Genomic DNA, 19,086 nt, shown 5'->3' with positions numbered 1-19,086 from the left:
GGGCCTGCCTCTGGGGACACAGAAGAAGCATGTGTCTTCTGACAAGCAGGATTTCTGGCCCATGACTGCAAGGTGCTGAAGCCAAGTTACAGGGCCATTTCAGTGTCTACAGTTGTCCTGAGGTTGGAGGGCCTGTCTCAGGGGCGTGGGTGAATGTGTCTTCTGCCTTGTAGTTGGGTGGGCAGGTCTGGTAGCTAGGAAGAGCTGGAGCTGGATCACAGGCTACTTCAACATCTACAGCTAGGACCAAGGTTGGTGGGCCTTTTAACGGGGCTGCAGCTGAGTCTATAAGGGGGACAGGGCTGTTTCCAGGTCTATTGTCAGGACTACTCTCAGTAAGTCTGGCACCTGAGCACAGGTCTGCCTTCTCAACACTGCCCTTCTTGGTCTTGGGTTCCACCAGGGTTTCACAATCTCCTACCTAGATTCCAAATCTCCCACAAAGACACTTTGGTCTGATTGTGGCTACCAAGTATTGTGGCTCACTGAGGAATATGAGTGGAGACCTTTTTTCCCTGCCATCTTATTGACTATTATGATATATATATATAATAGCACATACATCATATTTAAGGTCAAGTTTACATTTTATGATGGTGGGCAAGTTTTATCAACTAGGGAAAAGTTAACACATACACAAAAATAAATTCTTTTGTATTAAATATTTGACTTAAATATAAATTTGAAAGCACTAGAAAAAATCACTGACAAATATTTATACAGCATTTAGACAAAAAAGTTATTTTTTCTAAACATGGCACAAAACAAGATAAATTTCACAAAAATGTCAAACTTAATTTGGGCAAGAGACACCCTAAACAAAGATAAAGACAGATAGGAAATTGAGGAATATATCAGCAACATAAATAGCAAAGAGATACTATCCTAAGACATGAAGTGTTCCCACCAATCACCAAGATAAAGATAAACTACCCACAAAGGGACAAACATATGAACAGGCAATTTTGAAAGAATAAATACAGATACTAAATAAAAATATATAAACATCTATCCAACCATAATAAACAAAGAAATTCAAATTCAAAAATCATGCAATAGTTAATCTAATTTTCAGAGTTTTTTTTATAGCATCCAGTGAAGTCAACAACTGGAATAACAAGCATTCTCTATCTGCCCTTACAAGTTGCCCTGGAAATTTCTCAAACTGCCGATCAAGACGTCAGTGGTGCACAATTTTTGGCAAATAGAAAGGCAGAACGATTACCAATTTTTAACTCCATTTCCTTGAAATGGTTACACACACACACACACACACACACATACACACGCATAAATTACTTTTGTGAATTTAACCAGTGAAAATAATTTCAGGAGTATGGAAAGATATATCAATAAGAATATTATTCCAGTATTATTAGCAATCACATAAAAAGAAAAAAATGGAAACTCGAATTACATCTATATAGGTTTGGTTAAAAGGATATAATTTACACATGAAATAGAATATTATACAGCCTTTAAAATGCATAAGATAGATTTGTTGCTTGAAATGTAAAGAACTATATTGTGTAATGTGAACAGGGACAAAACCAATGACAAGGTAGTGAGGCCTTTTGAATGTTTGTGGGCGTGTTTGTGAGTGTGTGTGTGAGTGTGTGTGTGTGTTCATTGGTTGGAAAGGGGAAACAGCAACTATTACCAATAGCTACTTTTAATGGCAGGATTATGGTGCGAATGGTAAAAAAGGGCAGTGATGACAGTCTGTATCATTTGAACTTTTACAACATGATATACTACATGTGTGATTAAATTTTTAAGTAGCAAAGATTCTAACTCGGAGTTATAAAGAAGAAACAAATTCCAAAGGAAGGTGAAGAGTCTCCAAATGGTTAAAGAAACCCTGTGACCCTGGAGGGCCCTTCACATGAGTTCCCCCCTTTCCTGCTCAGTCACACCGAGGAGTGGGTCCCACTAGCGTCACAGAAGCATAATTGGTGACTTTTCTATTGTACTAGGTAGGAAGAAATTATATTTTTAATTTCACAATTATCACGCTCACACTATCAGTGGAATACGTGCTGCCTTAGAGAGGCCTCCCTGTGCCTTTAGTCGTACGGAGTGTGCACTGTCCTCACATCTCTGATGGCGGGAGTTTAAGCTCCTCCTTTTCCTGGTCGTGTTTTTCTTAACAAGGCCATGATAAACGTCTTGTACATACATGCGTCTGTGTTTCTGTCTCTTTATAGTTTAAGACAAATCCCCCAAACTGGGGCTGCTTTCTTTCTGAGGTGCTCTTTCCCCAGTGCTGGACAAGACTGGCTTTTTTTGTTCTTCGAGTCTCATCTAAAAAGACACCAAAATATATACAGGGTTTATCTATCTCTACATGGTAGAATTTAATATCATTTCTATTTCCTCTATTTTAATTTTAATTTTTTATTACATATGCATTGTATTCCAAAGAAAAAAGTTATTTTTTCTCAGTTTTTATTTCAGCTTTATGGAGGTATAATTGACATCACAATAAGTTATTTTGATCTTTACTAAATTTGAAATGTGTTTGCTAAGATATAAAAACTGATCTAACTATTCCCCCCAAAAATTGGACAGCTGTCCCAATGCCATTCAGTACATGAAGCGGCCTTCACCCGTTGTCATAATAGTCCACGAAGCTCCACATGCACTTGGCCCTGTTTCTGACGTCTCTGTCCAGGCCTATGGATCTGTCCCAACAGCACCAGGACCACACTGTTTTGAGCCCTTAACATTTGGCAGAGCAAGTGTCTCCTTGTGATCTCTTCCAGCATTGGCCTAGCTTGCTTTCATGCTTCTGTTTAGAGGAATTTAGATTAGCTTCTGTTTCTTAAAAAGCCTTTGAGAAGATTAACTTTGAATAGGTTACTAGTTGAACAGGCGCCTTTGCAATGGGTCATCTTTCTCTTTGGAATCTTGGCTGTCTGTCCATTTATTACCTTTTCACTTTGTGCCTCTCTGGAGACTTTGAAGGTCCTGCCTGACTAAGTTAACATTTTACTGCATATATCCGCTTGGCGATGGTGTGGGTGGGATTGTTCCCGGTATATTTTCACTTATTAGTCCTGATTCTTGTTTCCATGTAATCAGAACAGCCAATATTAGTTGAGCGCTCACTGCAAGCACCCTTTTTGTGTTGAGCACCTTACTACTCAATTTTATGCACACCTGACCCATTTTTCAAGTGAATGAATGGAGGCGAAAAGAGCTCAGGTGCCTTGGCTGAGGCTTCACAGCCAGTCAGTGGCAGCGCTCCCACGAACCCCAGGGTTCCAATAGGCCGCTCTTTTCTTTTCTTAATTACTTATTTATTTTTACTTTTCTTTACTTTTTAAATTACAGTTTACATTCCACATTATTCTGGATTAGTTTTAGATGGGCAGCATATTGACTAGAAAATCATGTACTTTACAGAGTGGTCCCCAGTGTTTCAAGTGCGCACCGGCCCCATGCACAGTTATGACAATGTCACTGGCTGTCTCCCGAGGCTGTGGTCTGCTTCTCTGGGACTGTGCTGTGAGCACTGATTTGTACTTAACATCCCATCACCTTTTCTTCGTCACTGCTCTATACAACTTACAGGGAACATCATTCCTTTCAGATCAATTCACTGTGGGAACGGCAACATTACTGGAATCCCATTTTATTTCTAATGGTGTTTCAGTTGATTGCCTTAGGTTTACCAGATTTATCATTCTATCAGCAAACAATGATAATATTTTTTCTTTTGTCCACTTGCATAATATGCATTTCTTATAATGAATACACCTATTTTAAATATAATTTTCAACTCTATACTACCATACTCTAACATACTAACACGTCAAGAGTGTTATAAGACAATAGGATTTTAAATAAGTCAAGGCATTGTTTCTATAATATGAAGGAGGCCAGATTAGAAGTTGCTGGAATGATTAAGTTACAGAAAGCTTTCTCTGTTATTACTTTTTTGCTTATATTTTCAAAATTTTATAAAATTTATTCTAAGACATTTTTAATGCTAAGAAAGTAGTTCATTTTGCTTATGTGAATGTCCTTACTCAACTGAGTACCTTTAGTAAATGTTTGTTGGTGCTAATGTTGCAGACAGTTGGGCAAAGTCTTGAAGGTAACCTGAGTGATCCTTCAACAGCAGAATCAACCAGTTATAGCAAAGACCTATTACAGCTGGAACACTAAGGGGCTGGAGTATGTGTAAGGACACGGACAAAACTCACAGTGTGATGTGAGTGAAAAAGCCAGTTTCAGAATACATCCTGGGTGATGCTATGGAAACAAAAATTTTAAATATACAAAACAATGCTAATTATTTTTGTAGCTGTACAACTTTTGTGTAAAATCATAAAAATGTACATAAGAATGACAAACACAGAGTAGATGATAGTCATTACCTAGGGGAGGGGAAAACTGGGATAGAACCAGTTCAATGGTCTCAACTGTCACTCTAATGTCTCATTAAGACACACCCATGCAAAGGCCACACTTTAAGACTTAGTACAAACACAAGGGATTATATTTTATTCTATATACTAGCCTGTGCAGTTGTAACAGGCACATTTTAGAAATTACCAAAAATATTCATGTGGCTTTATGTACACGTAGAGTGGTGCTCCTGCTTTTGTTTTTCTTATTTTAGGCTCCACCACAGCATTCATGCAACATTTCATCTTGTCACATGAATTTACTAGCTAGTCTGTTAATTAGCTTAATAAAAATTATGATGATACATGTAAAGGGCTTTCAGTTGTCTGGGTTGCTTATTGCCCTCAGGCCCTCCTTGTCCCTGTCTAGTGTTAGACATTTTCTGTTCCTAAACGGTGTTACTGGTTTCATACAGTGGCTTTTGTTCCCCGTATGTAAATGTGGGGTTTTTTGTTTTTTAAAATATATCTTTATTGATTTTAGAAAGAGGAAGGGAGAGGGACAGAGAGATAGAAACATCAATGATGAGAGAGTCATTGATCGGCTGCCTCCTGCAAGCTCCCTACTGGGAACTGAGTCCGAAACCCAGGCATGTGCCCTGACCCAGAATTGAACCCACTCCTCCTGGTTCATAGGCTGCTTCATAGCTCAGTGCTCAACCACTGAGCCACACTGGTCCGCCAAAATTAAAACTGTTTTTTATCAGCACCCGGGGATATTATTTCCATTCCTTTTCAGAGTAGAAGGGGAGAGAGAGAGAGAAACATCCATTTGAGGGAGACACATCAATTGGTTGCCTTCCTCACATGCCCTGACCGGATCCAGGGATGGAGCCAGCAACAGAGGCACATGCCCTTGGCTGAAATCGAACCCAGGACACTTCAGTCCACAGGCCGATGCTCGAGCCACAGAGAGAAACCGGCTATGTCAGAAATTAAAACTTTTTAACTAAAAGCAGTTTATGGTGGGTAGTCATGGCCTAGACAGGCATCTTCCCTACAAAGGCTAATCTTTACTTTAACTGAGCCTGTCTTTAGTCTTTTTGCATCTACAATAACATAGCTTTGGACTGTCAAAGTAATTTCCCTTTTTCCCAACCCTTCAAAGCACAGGCTTTGCAGAGACCACAGATCCCCTCATTGTTACAGAGTTAAATGGTACCAAAGTCTCTCTTCTGATATTCCTAAAAATTTGTGGACAGTGACTTTACATTTGGTCTGAAGGAAGCTGGACCATGGGAATGGGTGGCCAGGGGGGGCAGGGACAGGGACTAGATTCTTCTGGAAACTGAACTCTAGGAGGGATCTCAGGGGAGCAGCAGGGCGGCTTCTGGAACCCGGGCCCCTGTGACTGCAGGGGGCCCTGGAGTTTGGGTGAACTCGGCACCTGCACTCACCCTGGGCCTGTGCTGAGCTCCTGTGGACGTGGGGGGCACCTGGGCCTCCTGCAGGGGGGTGGAGCTGAGGTCGCATCTGTCAGCGCCTGTCGGTTGTCCTGTGGGGAGCTCTGAAGAGACAGTTCCCAGTCACCAGGCAGAAAGCCTCAGAGCCCTGTTTTTGCTGGTTCCAGACCCTTGTGACCCTCCACTCCAGACACACACACACACACACACCCCGCGATCTGCTCAGACCTCCCCTGGAAAGGCAAAGGAGTGACAGCCCGAGGGCCCAAGATTCCCGCCAGCACAGATCAGAGGCCCTTGGGAAGCCCCTCCCACCTGCTGCCCCGTCCTGGGGTGTGACCGTGACAGGCCCTCTGGGTTATCCAGCGCCCAGCAACCTGTCCCTGCCCCAGCGGGTATGTGGGCTGCACAGGGATGGCTCCCAGAGGCTCCCGGCCTGGATCGGTCCCACCCAGGCTGCCCTGTGTTACCTCCGGCGATCTTCTGGAAAACGGCAGCGACGTCGGGGCTGAGGGTGAACCAGCGTCGGCAGACACTAGAAGAACTGTCTCTGCGGGGTCTCCTGAGGCAGGAGCCCCGATCCCTGGGCAGACGGCAAGGGAACATCTCGCACTCTCAGGTGTCTCTCGCCAAGTGAGGGGGCGGTTGGGCTCTTGCTACAAATTGGGTGCCTGGTAACGGGGGTTCCAAGTTCTACTGGGAAGTGACCTCACTTCCTGGGGTCAACTTCCCTGGGTCCCCTCATCTAATACCAGCTCTACAGACAGTCCTGGGGCCGCCGACTGCTCACCCCCCTTCTCCATGGAAAACCATCCTGTGCCCAGTGACACCTGCACACCCCTCCCCACAGCCCCCTGGGAGGTCTGGGTGCAGCCAGGCCCCAGACTTGAGGAGGGAGCCCTGGGCTCAGACTCGGGCTCATTCCTCCCTCTTCTGGGTCCTGGATCAGTCACTGGGCCCCCAGGGCCAGTCTGCCTCCCGCCTGCAGGGGATCGTTCAGCAGGTGCCGCAGGGTGACTGCTCTAGAGCTGGGGGAGGCTGGCACGGGGAGGCAGTGCCTCCAACCTCTTTTTTCTTCCATATGTCACCTCCACTGTGTCTGCGTTTTTTCTAATCCCACTCACAGTTAATACAGAAAGAGAGAGAGAGAGAAATATTTCAGGAACAAATGATGATATAATTTTCTGAAAATATATTATTACAGAGAGAGAGACAGAGAGACAGAGCAATGTCTGTGTGTGTGTGTGTGTGTGTGTGTGTGTGTGTGTGTGTGTGTGCGCGCGCGCTGGGTTTTGCCTGCCCATGTGCATGCCGGTGCTCTCATTCTGGATCAAATTCTGAAGACTGTTTCTGGTCTCAGTCCTATGGATTGATGGGGCTTCCAGCTCTAGAGTGGATGCCTTGGTCTCAGGATACTGTGAAGTGTGGAGGTGAACATTTAGACAAGTCCTCTGCATACCCTTGTGTACAGACCTAAGCCATGGCTATCACTGCCTGTCACACCCGCAAACACAAACCTCCCCCGTGCACCCTGGAGATGGGCCTACCGACGATGACCATGGAGCAGCTCAGCCATGAGCCTGAAAAGGCAGAGTCTGTGATGGTCACTGGCAATGAATGAATCAGTGAGCTCGGGTATGAGGTAGTGTTACTCTCTTAAAGGCAGTGATCAGCGAATAATAAAAATATAGAAAACAGGACCATAAAAAGAAGAGAAATGAGGATATAAATTAAAATGGCCACATCTAGAAAATAGGAGACTGAGAGAAAGGGGAGGAAAGGAAACATTTAAGGAAATGATGGTGGTAGATTTCTCTGGAAATATAGTATATAAACAAGTTAAGAATGAAGGAGCCCATGAATTTCCAAACAGAAGTAATAAAACAATAAATCTCTGAACACACATTAGAGTGGAATTTAAACACACTGCAAGGAGAAAATGTTAAGATTCCAGAGAGAAAGAGAGGATCACATACAAAGGAACAATAATAATATTGAATTTTGATTTGTCCACAGCATACTGGATATACGGAGACAATTATATAATATTTGTAAAGCAGTAAAGAAAATAACTTTAAATATAAACATTAACTGCCCTGCAAATAGTCACTTAAATTTGAAGCCATAATGAAACTATTCTCAATCATACAAGGGCTAAGAAGTCCTCCAAAGATTTACCTTGAAAACACTCTTGAACAAAATATTCAAGTAAGAACCAAAAGTATCCAGGACGATGATCCAAGAGTTATAAGAAGTGGGGTGAGAAATATCATAGCCAAGTTTACTCTTGACGAACAGAATACATAAAAAGTGTGACATAAAAGTATAAAATACTACACAGTGTCAGCACCGTGTAGTGGGTGAGAGGAGGGGTATAAGGCATGGGAGATGCTGAAGAACTTGTCTTGTTGGGGAAAACCCAGAACAAAACTGGGCAAAGTATGTGAAAAGGGGGATTTCATAAAGGGAAACCCAAATGGTTAACAAGATATGAAGGGATATTAGATCTCACTTGTAATCCCAGAAGTAATGAGGCCTCCTTAGACCCATGGGAAGGAGATCAGAGCCTGAAGATGGGCAGCGTGGGTGAGGTTCTGGGGAAATGGAAACATCGCGGCTGCGACGGGAGTGTGAGCTAGCGGGGGCCACCAGGAGGGCCGCCGATAAGGACTTAGCAAAATAAAATTAAATATGGTCTTATGTATTTGAATATACATATATATAATTTTGCTAAGTCCTGATAGTTGTCCTGATGGCCTATATTAGCATCTATACTATGAATACATATATATGCATGTACATATAACCATTCTTCCTTCGCTGTCTATCCATCTGTCTATCTGTCTGTCTATCTATCTGTCTGTCTGTCTGTCTATGTACCATCTACCTCCTGTTACCTAGAATCCCATTCCTGGGCATATAGCGAGCATGACTTGTCTTAAGCTCCACAGAGAGACATGCAGCGTTGTTTGCAGCAATATGAAGGTAGGTGTTCATCGCCTGGGGAACTGGATAAATAAAACCTGGTGGGTACATACATTCCTTAAGAGAAGCAGCACCCAGACTAGGGCCCACAGCCCAGAGCAAGCTAAGGCCGGTGGAGAGAAGCACTTTCTCTGTGCCTGTGATCCCATCACCATCATTTCAGGCCTGTGCCCCACTGACGCTGAGCAGGTCTTCAGGTGGCCCCACTGTGCCAGCCCTTCTCGCAAATCTCAGCCAGCGAAAGGAGTGGCTGGTCCCTCCCGGGCACCCAGCAGGGAACACCCAGGAAGCCTTGGGAACCAGCCCAGGAGAACCTATGACATAGGCTTCTCCCTGCCTGGGGGAGGCAACCAGTCAATGGGTCCCTCGCACATTGATGTTTCTCTCTCTCTCTTCCTCTCCCTCTCTCTGTCCCCGCCCTCCCTTCCTTTCAAGTGCTCTGGAAAGCAATGGGAAAAAATATCCTCAGGTGAGGATTAACTAAAAAAAAATGTACCTTAATCTCTCCCTCACCTGATACAAAAGTCAATTTTAGATTGCTAGCAGATCCAAATGTGAAAAGTTAAACAATATAGCCTTTAAAGAAAAAGACGGAAGAACATTGGCCAATATTTAACGAGGATTCTTAAAATACAAAAAGTAGGCATTATAAAATGAAAATTGATAAACCGTGCTATTTTAAAATTAAACTCTATTTCTCAGCACCCACCATTAATTGAATGAATGTCAACCTACAAAATTGAGGAAGATATTCTTGCTACATATCTCTGACAAAGGACTCATGACAAAATACATCAAGAACTCCAACAAATCAACACGAAAGGATAACCCTATAGCAACCTGGACCAGGACTCAAATAGGTAATGTGCACACGGGGGTAACGTGAGTAGAGTAACCCCAGGAAAAGGTGCTTAACTTCATAGGCAGCAGGGAAATGAAAATTAAAACCACAATGAGATACCACTACACACCCACCAAGGAGCTCAAATTAAAAGGGTTTTAAAAAATATCAAAATATGTTCAAAACACAGAGACACTGGAACTCTCAGACCCTGCTACAGGGAGGGGAAATTTTGAAAAGGACCATAGAAACTGTTTAGCACTATCTTCTACGCTAGACATAGACCTGCCCTGTCATCCAGACATTCCCCCCCTACAGACACCTGCCCGACAGCAAGGAGTGGCTGCGGTGTTCACAGCAGCCAAAGAATGGAAACCAAACATGCCATCAGGGGCACGATGGACTTTCCATGGTATACACACAACAGAGCCCTATGCAGCCATGACAGGGAACAGTCCACAGCCACATACAGCACGTAGCCGAACCTCGAATATAGGACAGTGAGTGAAAGACGCAGACCAAAGGGAGTGTAAAAGGTAAACCCCCATTTAATAAGGCACAAGGTGGGTAAAGCTAATTTATGCCACTCGGAGTCCGGGGAGCGATCGCCCTGCAGGAGCAGTGACCACAAGACAACACAGAGGATCTTTGCAGGAGGAGTAAAGTGTATTTTATCTGTCTACTGGTTACCCATGTCCGCTCCGTTTGTAAAAAGTCCTGCTAACATTGTCACTTGGTTCTATATCCTATAATGGCATAAACATCATTGTTTTCATTCTAATTGCTGTATTATCTAAAGTCCCTGTGTGCCTACAGCTATTGGCTCTTGCTTTTGAAATCTTACTTCCTTGTGGATCTGCCTCTCTTTGGATATTGCATTTGAAAATATGCTGAAGAGAAATAATTTGAGGTGTAAGCTGTTGTTACGTCCTCCAAATAGGATTTGTAAAAATCTCTTTCATTCAGCATTTGGAGTCACTGGCCATCGGGGATCATCCTAACCCACGTTTAGTGCCTGAGGCTTCCCAGACCTCCAATGACTCAAAGCCAGGCTGCACCGCAGGAGATGCCCTCACAGCTCCCGGCTTACTCTGACCTCAGGGCATCTTCTAGGATTGCTGCCCATGTGGAGTTGGTTTGCTCCTCGTAAACAAGACTCATTTCTCAAGAACCTTGCTTCCAGATATTAACCTTGGAGCAATTATCCAGGTTCATTGCAACGAGCCGTCTGGGGATTCCTCCCCACCCCCCCTCCACCCCCAGGCCTCTGCAGAGCTGTTCACTAGGCCTGATGAGGTCCCAGTCCCCTTCCTCCTTTGTGAGCCTGGGACCCACGCAGCAGCTCCCAGATCGCCATCCCCACCAGGGCGTAAACAGCCTCACCTTCTGTCTCCATTTTGCAAGGTCTGCTCATCCAGGCACCAATCGCCCTGCTCCTACCTTAGCCAGAAGGACAGTCATCAGGTCCTACTCAGAAATCAGCGCCTAGGGCCCTTCACATCCGGACCGAAATTCATCCTTTATAGGGTGAAAGTGGAGGCGGCAGAGCAGAGGGTAAGGCCTGGGCATTTCTCACCAGCGTTCTCGCTCTTTCCTCCCTCTTCTCCTCTCCTCTCCTCTCCTCTCCTCTCCTCTCCTCTCCTCTCCTCTCCTCTCCTCTCCTCTCCTCTCCTCTCCTCTCCTCTCCTCTCCTCTCCTCTCCTCTCCTCTCCTCTCCTCTCCTCTCCTCTCCTCTCCTCTCCTCTCCTCTCCTCTCCTCTCCTCTCTTCTCCATTTACTCTCTCACACCCACATACTTTGAGAGACCTTCCTATAATAGAATTCCTTATTATTTAAGGCAATATAACAAGACCCCCCCCCCATCATTTTAACATTCTGTAGTTTTCCAAGTGCAGTCGCTCAGCCCACTGCAGCCTCATCGCCTGCAAGAGGGCTTCATGGTGAGAGCGGGAGGCCCAGAGACCGCACGTCCCCTCAAGGGCACACAGCCGGGGAGCACCACAAGGGACAAAAGGGCCCGCTTTCCAGTGCCAAGTGTGGGACTCTTTCCCATTCTGCCCCCCACTCTCCTCCCTCTCCATGCAGCCCCGCTTCACAGGAGTTTGTGCGTGTCTAAGGCCACCTGACACAATGCTCAGGCCCCACAGGCTCTTCCAGACTCAGAGCAGCATTTCCCGAAGCCTACCGTGGGAATCCCTGCGCGTTTGCTGACAAAGACTTGGTTTTCAGAACACAACCAGCATTTCAAGAAGGAGGGGAAATGCCCTGCCTTTTACTTTAAAGCATCACAGACGATTCTGCCGTGCATTGGAGGGTGGGAGATGCCTGGCTTGAGGACTAGAAAGCAGATATATTGGGTCCTCTGGACATACTCTGAGTTTTCCCAGATCCCTCACCTGCCTCCCACCTTCTCTCCTGTCAGGCAGGTGTCCCCCAGGGCACTGCATCCAGGCTGTGGAAGTCATTTCTGATGTGGCCTGAGGGGTGGAGACCTCTGTCTCCATGGCAGAAGCAGAGGAGGGGGCTGGCTGTGCTCAGGGATGGGGTCACTTCAGGAGTCACATGGTGCTCTTTGCATCCTCTGGTCAACTTGGGGGTCTTGGAATGAGCCCATCAATCCCCTTCATCAGTCACCTCTTTTCCTGAGAGGCAAACAGCCGTCCGTTTGAAGCCTCCGGTGCTCAGGCGCTCTGTGTTCTCTCGGTGCTTGACTAACAGAAAGCAGACACCCAGCTCAGGCCTCCTGGTCAAAGGCTTCTCTCTGCCACCTGATCGCTCAGTGACACTGGGCAGATCTCTTCAGTTAAAATCCTCACTTAGGTACTGAGAGAAATCGAGAACCTTATTCATGGTGTAGAACCAAAGGAGAATTATGCGGGTAACAAATACCAGATACAGAAGCTGTGTCCCCAAGAGTGTCTCCAGGGCCTGTGCTGAGAGTTACCCCGTGTTTCACTCAAATACCAAAGGAACACCGTGTGGTTCCTGTCTACTTGGAATCTCCAGGTCACCCCCCATATCTAATGCCCTCTGGATGGGGCACTCTCTTCCCCCACCAGCCCTTCACTGGCACAGCACTTACGTCTTCAGGGAAGTACCGTGGCTCCTCTTTCTGTCTCTCCTGTATTTTCCAGCTCCTGCCCTGGCCAGTCCGTATCTCTCTGTGGGGAGCCTGCAACGATACACCCCTCAGTCTCCTCTCTCTCACAGACAGCACCAGGGCCCAGCCCCCCGCAGTGTCCTCCTCGCATCCTGCCCCATTCCCTGCACACAGGTGGGCTGAGGCTGCTTCTGTCTGAGTGGGAGGCAGAGCCAGGCCCGGGATGGAGCAAGACTGGGCCCCCTGACCCCTCTCTGTCCTCAAAGCAGGGTTTCCTACTTGAGGGGTATGGGAGATAGGAACTTGGAGAAATGATAAATCACAGGACTCCTTTGGCTCCCATCACAGCACCTCCCACCTACACGGGGCTCCCAGTTGGAGAAGGGCTTCCACATCCAGCATTTCAGCTCCTCTCCGAGCCCACAGTGAGGTGGCAGCTCACTCAGGTTTCCTGTGCCGCAGAGCATTGAGGGTGTGGACTTTACAGGCAGTAAAAGGGTCGAATCCCAGCTTCATGAGTTACTGGGTGAGCAACAATGGGAAATTTATTAACATTCTAGCTCTCAATTGCTTCCTCTATAAAAATGAAAAATAGGAATAAGTAGTGCTGTTGTGTGGAATATATATAAGATCTAAATATAAATAAGAGCTCTTAACACATTGTCTAACCAAGTTTTCAGTATAGGGTAGTTTTTGATCAAAAAATGATTGTGTGTGTTAAGCTGGGGCATTGACTTTTAGAGAGAACTGGAAGGGAGGGAGGGGGAGAGACAGAGAGAGAAACATCGATGTGAGAGAGACACATAGATTGGTTGCCTCCTGCACACTCCCCAGCCAGGGCCGGAGATTGAACCTGCAACCCAGCTACATGCCCTTGACCAGAATGGAACCTGGGACCCTTCAGTCCGCAGGCCAACGCTCTAACCACTGAGGCAACCTGCTAGGGCTCAACCCTCATGTCATGATTCTCATGCTGTGCCTGGCTCTGTGCCAGGTCCTGGGGTACAGGAATGAAAACTGCACTGTCCCTGCTCTCAAGGCTTTCACAGTCCTGTAGGAGGCAGGGGAGCTTCCCTGAATCTTAAGCAAAATGTACAGTGGATGATCATTAGAAAACATAAAGTCGAAAAATAAGGCAAAGGCTGAAGTGGTACCTCTGCGGCAAGAGCTGATGTCACCAGCAGGAAATGCTTGAGTCACATAAGGGGTCTTACCAGACCAATAGTGGAAAAGCAGAGCGGAGAGAGTGCATTTGGTGAAAGGAACAGCTGGGCGGATGGAGCGAAGCATCCGGTGACCTTGTGGAAACTGCTGAAATAGAGAGTGCAAGGTAGGGGAGGAGCAGATCCACTGGGGGTGAGGCATCCTGACCACCTGGCCACACACCTGGGGGGCTCTGGAGGAAATGGGGAGCTCAGCTGCTGTAGGGAACACAGGTGATGAGATCTGTCGTCTAGAAAGCACAGCTTGTGTGGCAAGGAGGGCGCTCAGCCAGCGCCGGGCCCTTCACATGAGTTCCCCCCTTTCCTGCTCAGTCACACCCAGGAGCAGGTTCCACTAGCGTCACAGAAGCATAACTGGTGACTTTTCTATTCTACTAGGTAGGAAGAAATTATATTTTTAATTTCACAATTATCACGCTCACACTATCAGTGGAATACATGCTGCCTTAGAGAGGCCTCACTGTGCCTTTAATCGTACGGAGTGTGCACTGTCCACACATCTCTGATGGCGGGAGTTTAAGTTCCTTCTTTTCCCTGTTGTATGTTTTTTAACAAGACCATGATAATTGTCTTATACATATAGGCGTCTGTGATTCTGTCCTGTTATAGTTTAAGACAAATCCCCCAAACTGGGGCTGCTTTCTTTCTGAGGTGCTCTTTCCCCAGTGCTAGACAAGACTGGCTTTTTTGTCCGAGTCTCATCTAAAAAGACACCAAAATATATACAAGGTTTATCTATCTCTATATGGTAGAATTTAATATCATTTATATTTCCTCTACTTTAATTTAAAATTTTTATTACATATGCATTGTTTTCAAAAGAAAAAGGTTATTTTTTCATTTTTTATTTGAGCTTTATTGAAGTATAATTAACATACAAAATTTAAACTGTCATCACAATAAGTTATTTTGATCTTTACTAACTTTGAAATGTGTTTGGTAAGATACAAAAATTGATCTGTTTCCCAAAAGAATTAGACATTTCTCCTAATGCCATTCAGTATATAAAGCGACCTTTACCCATGGTCATAATAGTCCACGAAGCTCCACATGCAGTTGGCCCTGTTTCTGACGTCTCTGTCCAGGCCTATGGATCTGTCCCAACAGCACCAGGACCACACTGTTTCGAGCCCTTAACATTTGGCAGAGCAAGTGTCTCCTTGTGATCTCTTCCAGCATTGGCCTAGCTTGCTTTCATGCTTCTGTTTAGAGGAATTTAGATTAGCTTCTGTTTCTTAAAAAGCCTTTGAGAAGATTAACTTTGAATAGGTTACTAGTTGAACAGGGGCCTTTGCAATGGGTCATCTTTCTCTTTGGAATCTTGGCTGTCTGTCCATTTATTACCTTTTCACTTTGTGCCTCTCTGGAGACTTTGAAGGTCCTGCCTGACTAAGTTAACATTTTACCACATAGATTTGCTTGGCGATGGTGTGGATGGGATTGTTCCCGGTATATTTTCACTTATTAGTCCTGATTCTTGTTTCCATGTAATCAGAACAGCCAATATTAGTTGAGCGCTCACTGCAAGCACCCTTTTTGTGTTGAGCACCTTACTACTCAATTTTATGCACACCTGACCCATTTTTCAAGTGAATGAATGGAGGCGAAAAGAGCTCAGGTGCCTTGGCTGAGGCTTCACAGCCAGTCAGTGGCAGCGCTCCCACGAACCCCAGGGTTCCAATAGGCCGCTCTTTTCTTTTCTTAATTACTTATTTAATTTTACTTTTCTATACTTTTAAAATTACAGCTTACATTCAACATTATTCTGGATTAGTTTTAGATGGGCAGCATATAAAGTAGAAAATCATGTAGTTTACAGAGTGGTCCCCAGTGTTTCAAGTGCGCACCCGGCCCCATGCACAGTTATGACAGTGTCACTGGCTGTCTCCCGAGGCTGTGGTCTGCTTCTCTGGGACTGTGCTGTGAGCACTGATTTGTACTTAACATCCCGTCACCTTTTCTTCATCACTGCTCTATACAACTTACGGGGAACATCATTCCTTTCAGATCAATTCACTGTGGGAACGGCAACATTACTGGAATCCCATTTTATTTCTAATGGCGTTTCAGTTGATTGCCTTAGGTTTACCAGATTTATCATTCTATCAGCAAACAATAATATTTTTCCTTTTTTCCAGTTGCATGACATACATTGCCTATAATGCATACACTAATTTTAAATATCATTTAAAATCTCTATACTACCATACATTCACATACTAATCTTTAAGTACTTCAAGAGTGTTATAAGACGATAACAATGCCTTTTAAATAAGACAAGGCATTGTTTCTATAATATTGAGGAGGCCAGATTAGAAGTTGCTGGAATGAATAAGTTGCAGAAAGCTTTCTCTATTAATACTTTGTTGCTTATGTTTTAAAAAATTTATAAAATTTATTTAGACATTTTCAATGCTAAGAAAATAGTTGATTTTGCTAATCTGAATGTCTTTACTCTATTGAGTACACTTAGTAAATGTTTGTTGGTGCTAATGTTGCAGACAGTTGGAGAAATGCTTGGAGGTAACCAGAGTGGGGTCTCAGACTTCATACTCCTGGGGATCTCAGAGAGTCCTGAAGACCAGCATGTCCTGTATGGGATGTTCCTGTCCATGTACCTGGTCACGGTGGTGGGAAATGCCCTCATCGTCCTGGCCATAGGCACTGATGTTCGACTGCACACTCCCATGTACTTCTTTCTGGCCAACCTCTCCTTCACTGATCTCTTCTTTGTCACCAACACAGTCCCCAAGACACTGGTGAACCTTCGATCCCAGAACAAAGCCATCTCCTATGCAGGATGCCTGACACAGCTCTACTTCCTGGTCTCCTTGGTGACCCTGGACAACTGCATCCTGGCCACAATGGCATATGACCGCTATGTGGCCATCTGCCGTCCACTTCACTATGTCACAGTCATGAGCCCTGGGCTCTGTATTTTGCTCCTCTCTTTCTGTTGGCTGATCTCTTTCCTCTATGGTCTCTTCCTCACCCTCCTCATGGCCAGGGTGACCTTCTGTGGGTCCCGGAAGATCCACCACATCTTCTGTGAGATGAATGTCTTGCTGAGGCTCGCGTGTTCCAACACCCAAGTCATCCACATGGTACTGATTGCCACGGGATCTTTCATCTTCTTCACCCCCTTAGGGATCATGATTCTGTCCTATGTCTGGATTTTCAGAGCCATCCTCCGAATACCCTCAGCCTCTAGCAAGTACAAAGCCTTCTCCACTTGTGCCTCCCATTTGGCTGTGGTCTCCCTCTTCTATGGGACACTTTCTATGGTCTATCTGAAGCCCCTGGAAACCGACTCTATGAAGGACTCAGTGGCCACAGTGATGTATGCTGTGGTCACCCCCATGATGAACCCTTTCATCTACAGCCTGAGGAACAAGGACATGCATGGGGCTCTGGGAAGACTCCTCCTAGGGAAAGCCTTCCAGAGGTTCACATGAGGGTAATTTTGGACAAGGCATTACTGTGAAGACTGGGACTATCCTGTACCATGTGCAGGGCATATCCTATCAGGGTGACAGGAGTGATTAGACATAGTTCCAGCTCAGAATGATCTCGTATATGTGATGATAGAAAAGACATGTATGTGTAACCCAAAGCCGCCCAGACCTCACCAGCATTGGTAATAAGTCAAGTCACACAAACACAAATACTAGAAGTCTGCAGACTCAAATCCTTTAACTTGCCTGGCCACAGGACCACAGTCCCAGACTTATCCAGATATATCTAGTTATAGCCTAGGGAGACCACTTGTGTCCTCTGACACCCATACGCTCATGTTCCTGAGCTCTGGCCTTTTCTAAGGAGCCTGCCGCATAGAAGCCCTTTCTAGAAGACACTGTGTGCTGCCCCTCTGCAGGTGTCCTGGGTGAGGCTGCCCCTTACCTGCGGCGGGGCCAGGTCAGCTCCCTGCTTTAGGACTCACCCACAGGCCCTCTGGACACAGCCCCTGTATTCCAGGCAAATATAAGGGGTAAACCTGCCAGTATCCAGAGCATTTTCTCAATCCCTTGAGATTTTGCTTCCCAGCAATTGCCATCAGTTTGGCTTAAATAAACTCATGAAAGTTCACTACGGGTTTGAACATTTCTCATGTTGAAAGAGGTTTCCCAATGGTGTGTCCAATGCCTTTTTCTCCTGTACACAATGCACAGGAATATTTTGCAGTTTTGGTACAATATCTGCAAATAATTCTGAGACAATTGAACCAACTTGTTTGCCTTGGATGTCCACGTCAAAGACGACTTGGGGGTTACTGGGGTTGGAGAGCTTGGCTTGGGGGAATGGGTGTGACATTTTGATTTGCAGATGAGTTTGGAAGTGGGTTTGTTGCCAGAGAAATCAGTAGGTCCTTTTCCCCCAAGTTTAGTGGGAGTAGTGGCTCTTGCAATACCTTTAGAAAAGGAATTTTCTAAAAGTCGAAAGGGAGAGTGAATGGCTTTTATTGGCGTGGAATTCTATTTCTCGGGTTGCAAAGCCCCTTAACACAGTCCTGGAAAAGGTGCCGCTGGGGCTCCAGCAGAGCCAAAAGCAGGGCCAGTGTTCAAAGGGTCATTTCCACATTGGAGCTGGGGCCGATGGAGCATTAGGCTAGTTAAAGTCCGTTAGTCCACTGCGTGGAGTCCACGTGGCTGTGGGCCCTGTGGGCAGGTGCAGGGCCCCGCAAGTCAGGAGTCAGGGGCGGGCAGCGAGAGAGAGAGATAGGGGCTCATTTGTTCAGCAGCTTAAATATCAAACCTCCCCACCCTTGCAGTGGCCTCGCCTCCCTGGCCACGGACTTGCTCCCAGGTACCACTGACAGGTAGCCCTCCCCGGGTCCCCCAGGCTTGCTGGGCGCGCCTCTACTGTCCAGGCCCTTCCCCCAGCTGCTGGCGGGGACCGGACCTGAAGGGTGTTCACTGCAGCTTCCTGGCAGAGCTGGGGGACTGGCAGGCTACACCATTCCGTCTCCCCGTCACCCCTTCCTGTCATTGAATAACCAGGTTATTATAATGGGACCGGGCTCAGGGCACCTCATGGCCACCCGGCAGCCCCCAATGTGCTTAAAGCCCAACCCCCCCCAACCCGCACGGTCACCTTCCGGGACCGAGCCCAGCCCCCTCCT

At 45.9% G+C, this 19,086-nt stretch overlaps 1 protein-coding gene across 1 annotated transcript in view; it reads left to right on the top strand.

Moving 5' to 3' along the window:
- The window catches only part of LOC308568830 (uncharacterized protein), a gene marked incomplete at both ends in the record, with an annotated part of 29,773 nt that extends 12,351 nt beyond the window's left edge, over nucleotides 1-17,422 (top strand). The window contains one exon of the mRNA XM_081162034.1: nucleotides 16,432-17,422. Within this exon, the coding sequence (XP_081018160.1) occupies nucleotides 16,432-17,422 (991 nt within the window). The remainder of the gene's footprint in view (nucleotides 1-16,431) is intronic.
- Between the last annotated feature and the right edge of the window lie 1,664 nt (nucleotides 17,423-19,086).

The sequence above is a fragment of the Miniopterus schreibersii genome (genome assembly GCF_964146895.1).
Source record: "Miniopterus schreibersii genome assembly, chromosome: 16".
Classification (NCBI taxonomy): Eukaryota; Metazoa; Chordata; class Mammalia; order Chiroptera; family Miniopteridae; genus Miniopterus; species Miniopterus schreibersii.
Note: the sequence above shows the minus strand (reverse complement) of the source record. Positions and strands in the feature narration are given on the sequence as shown.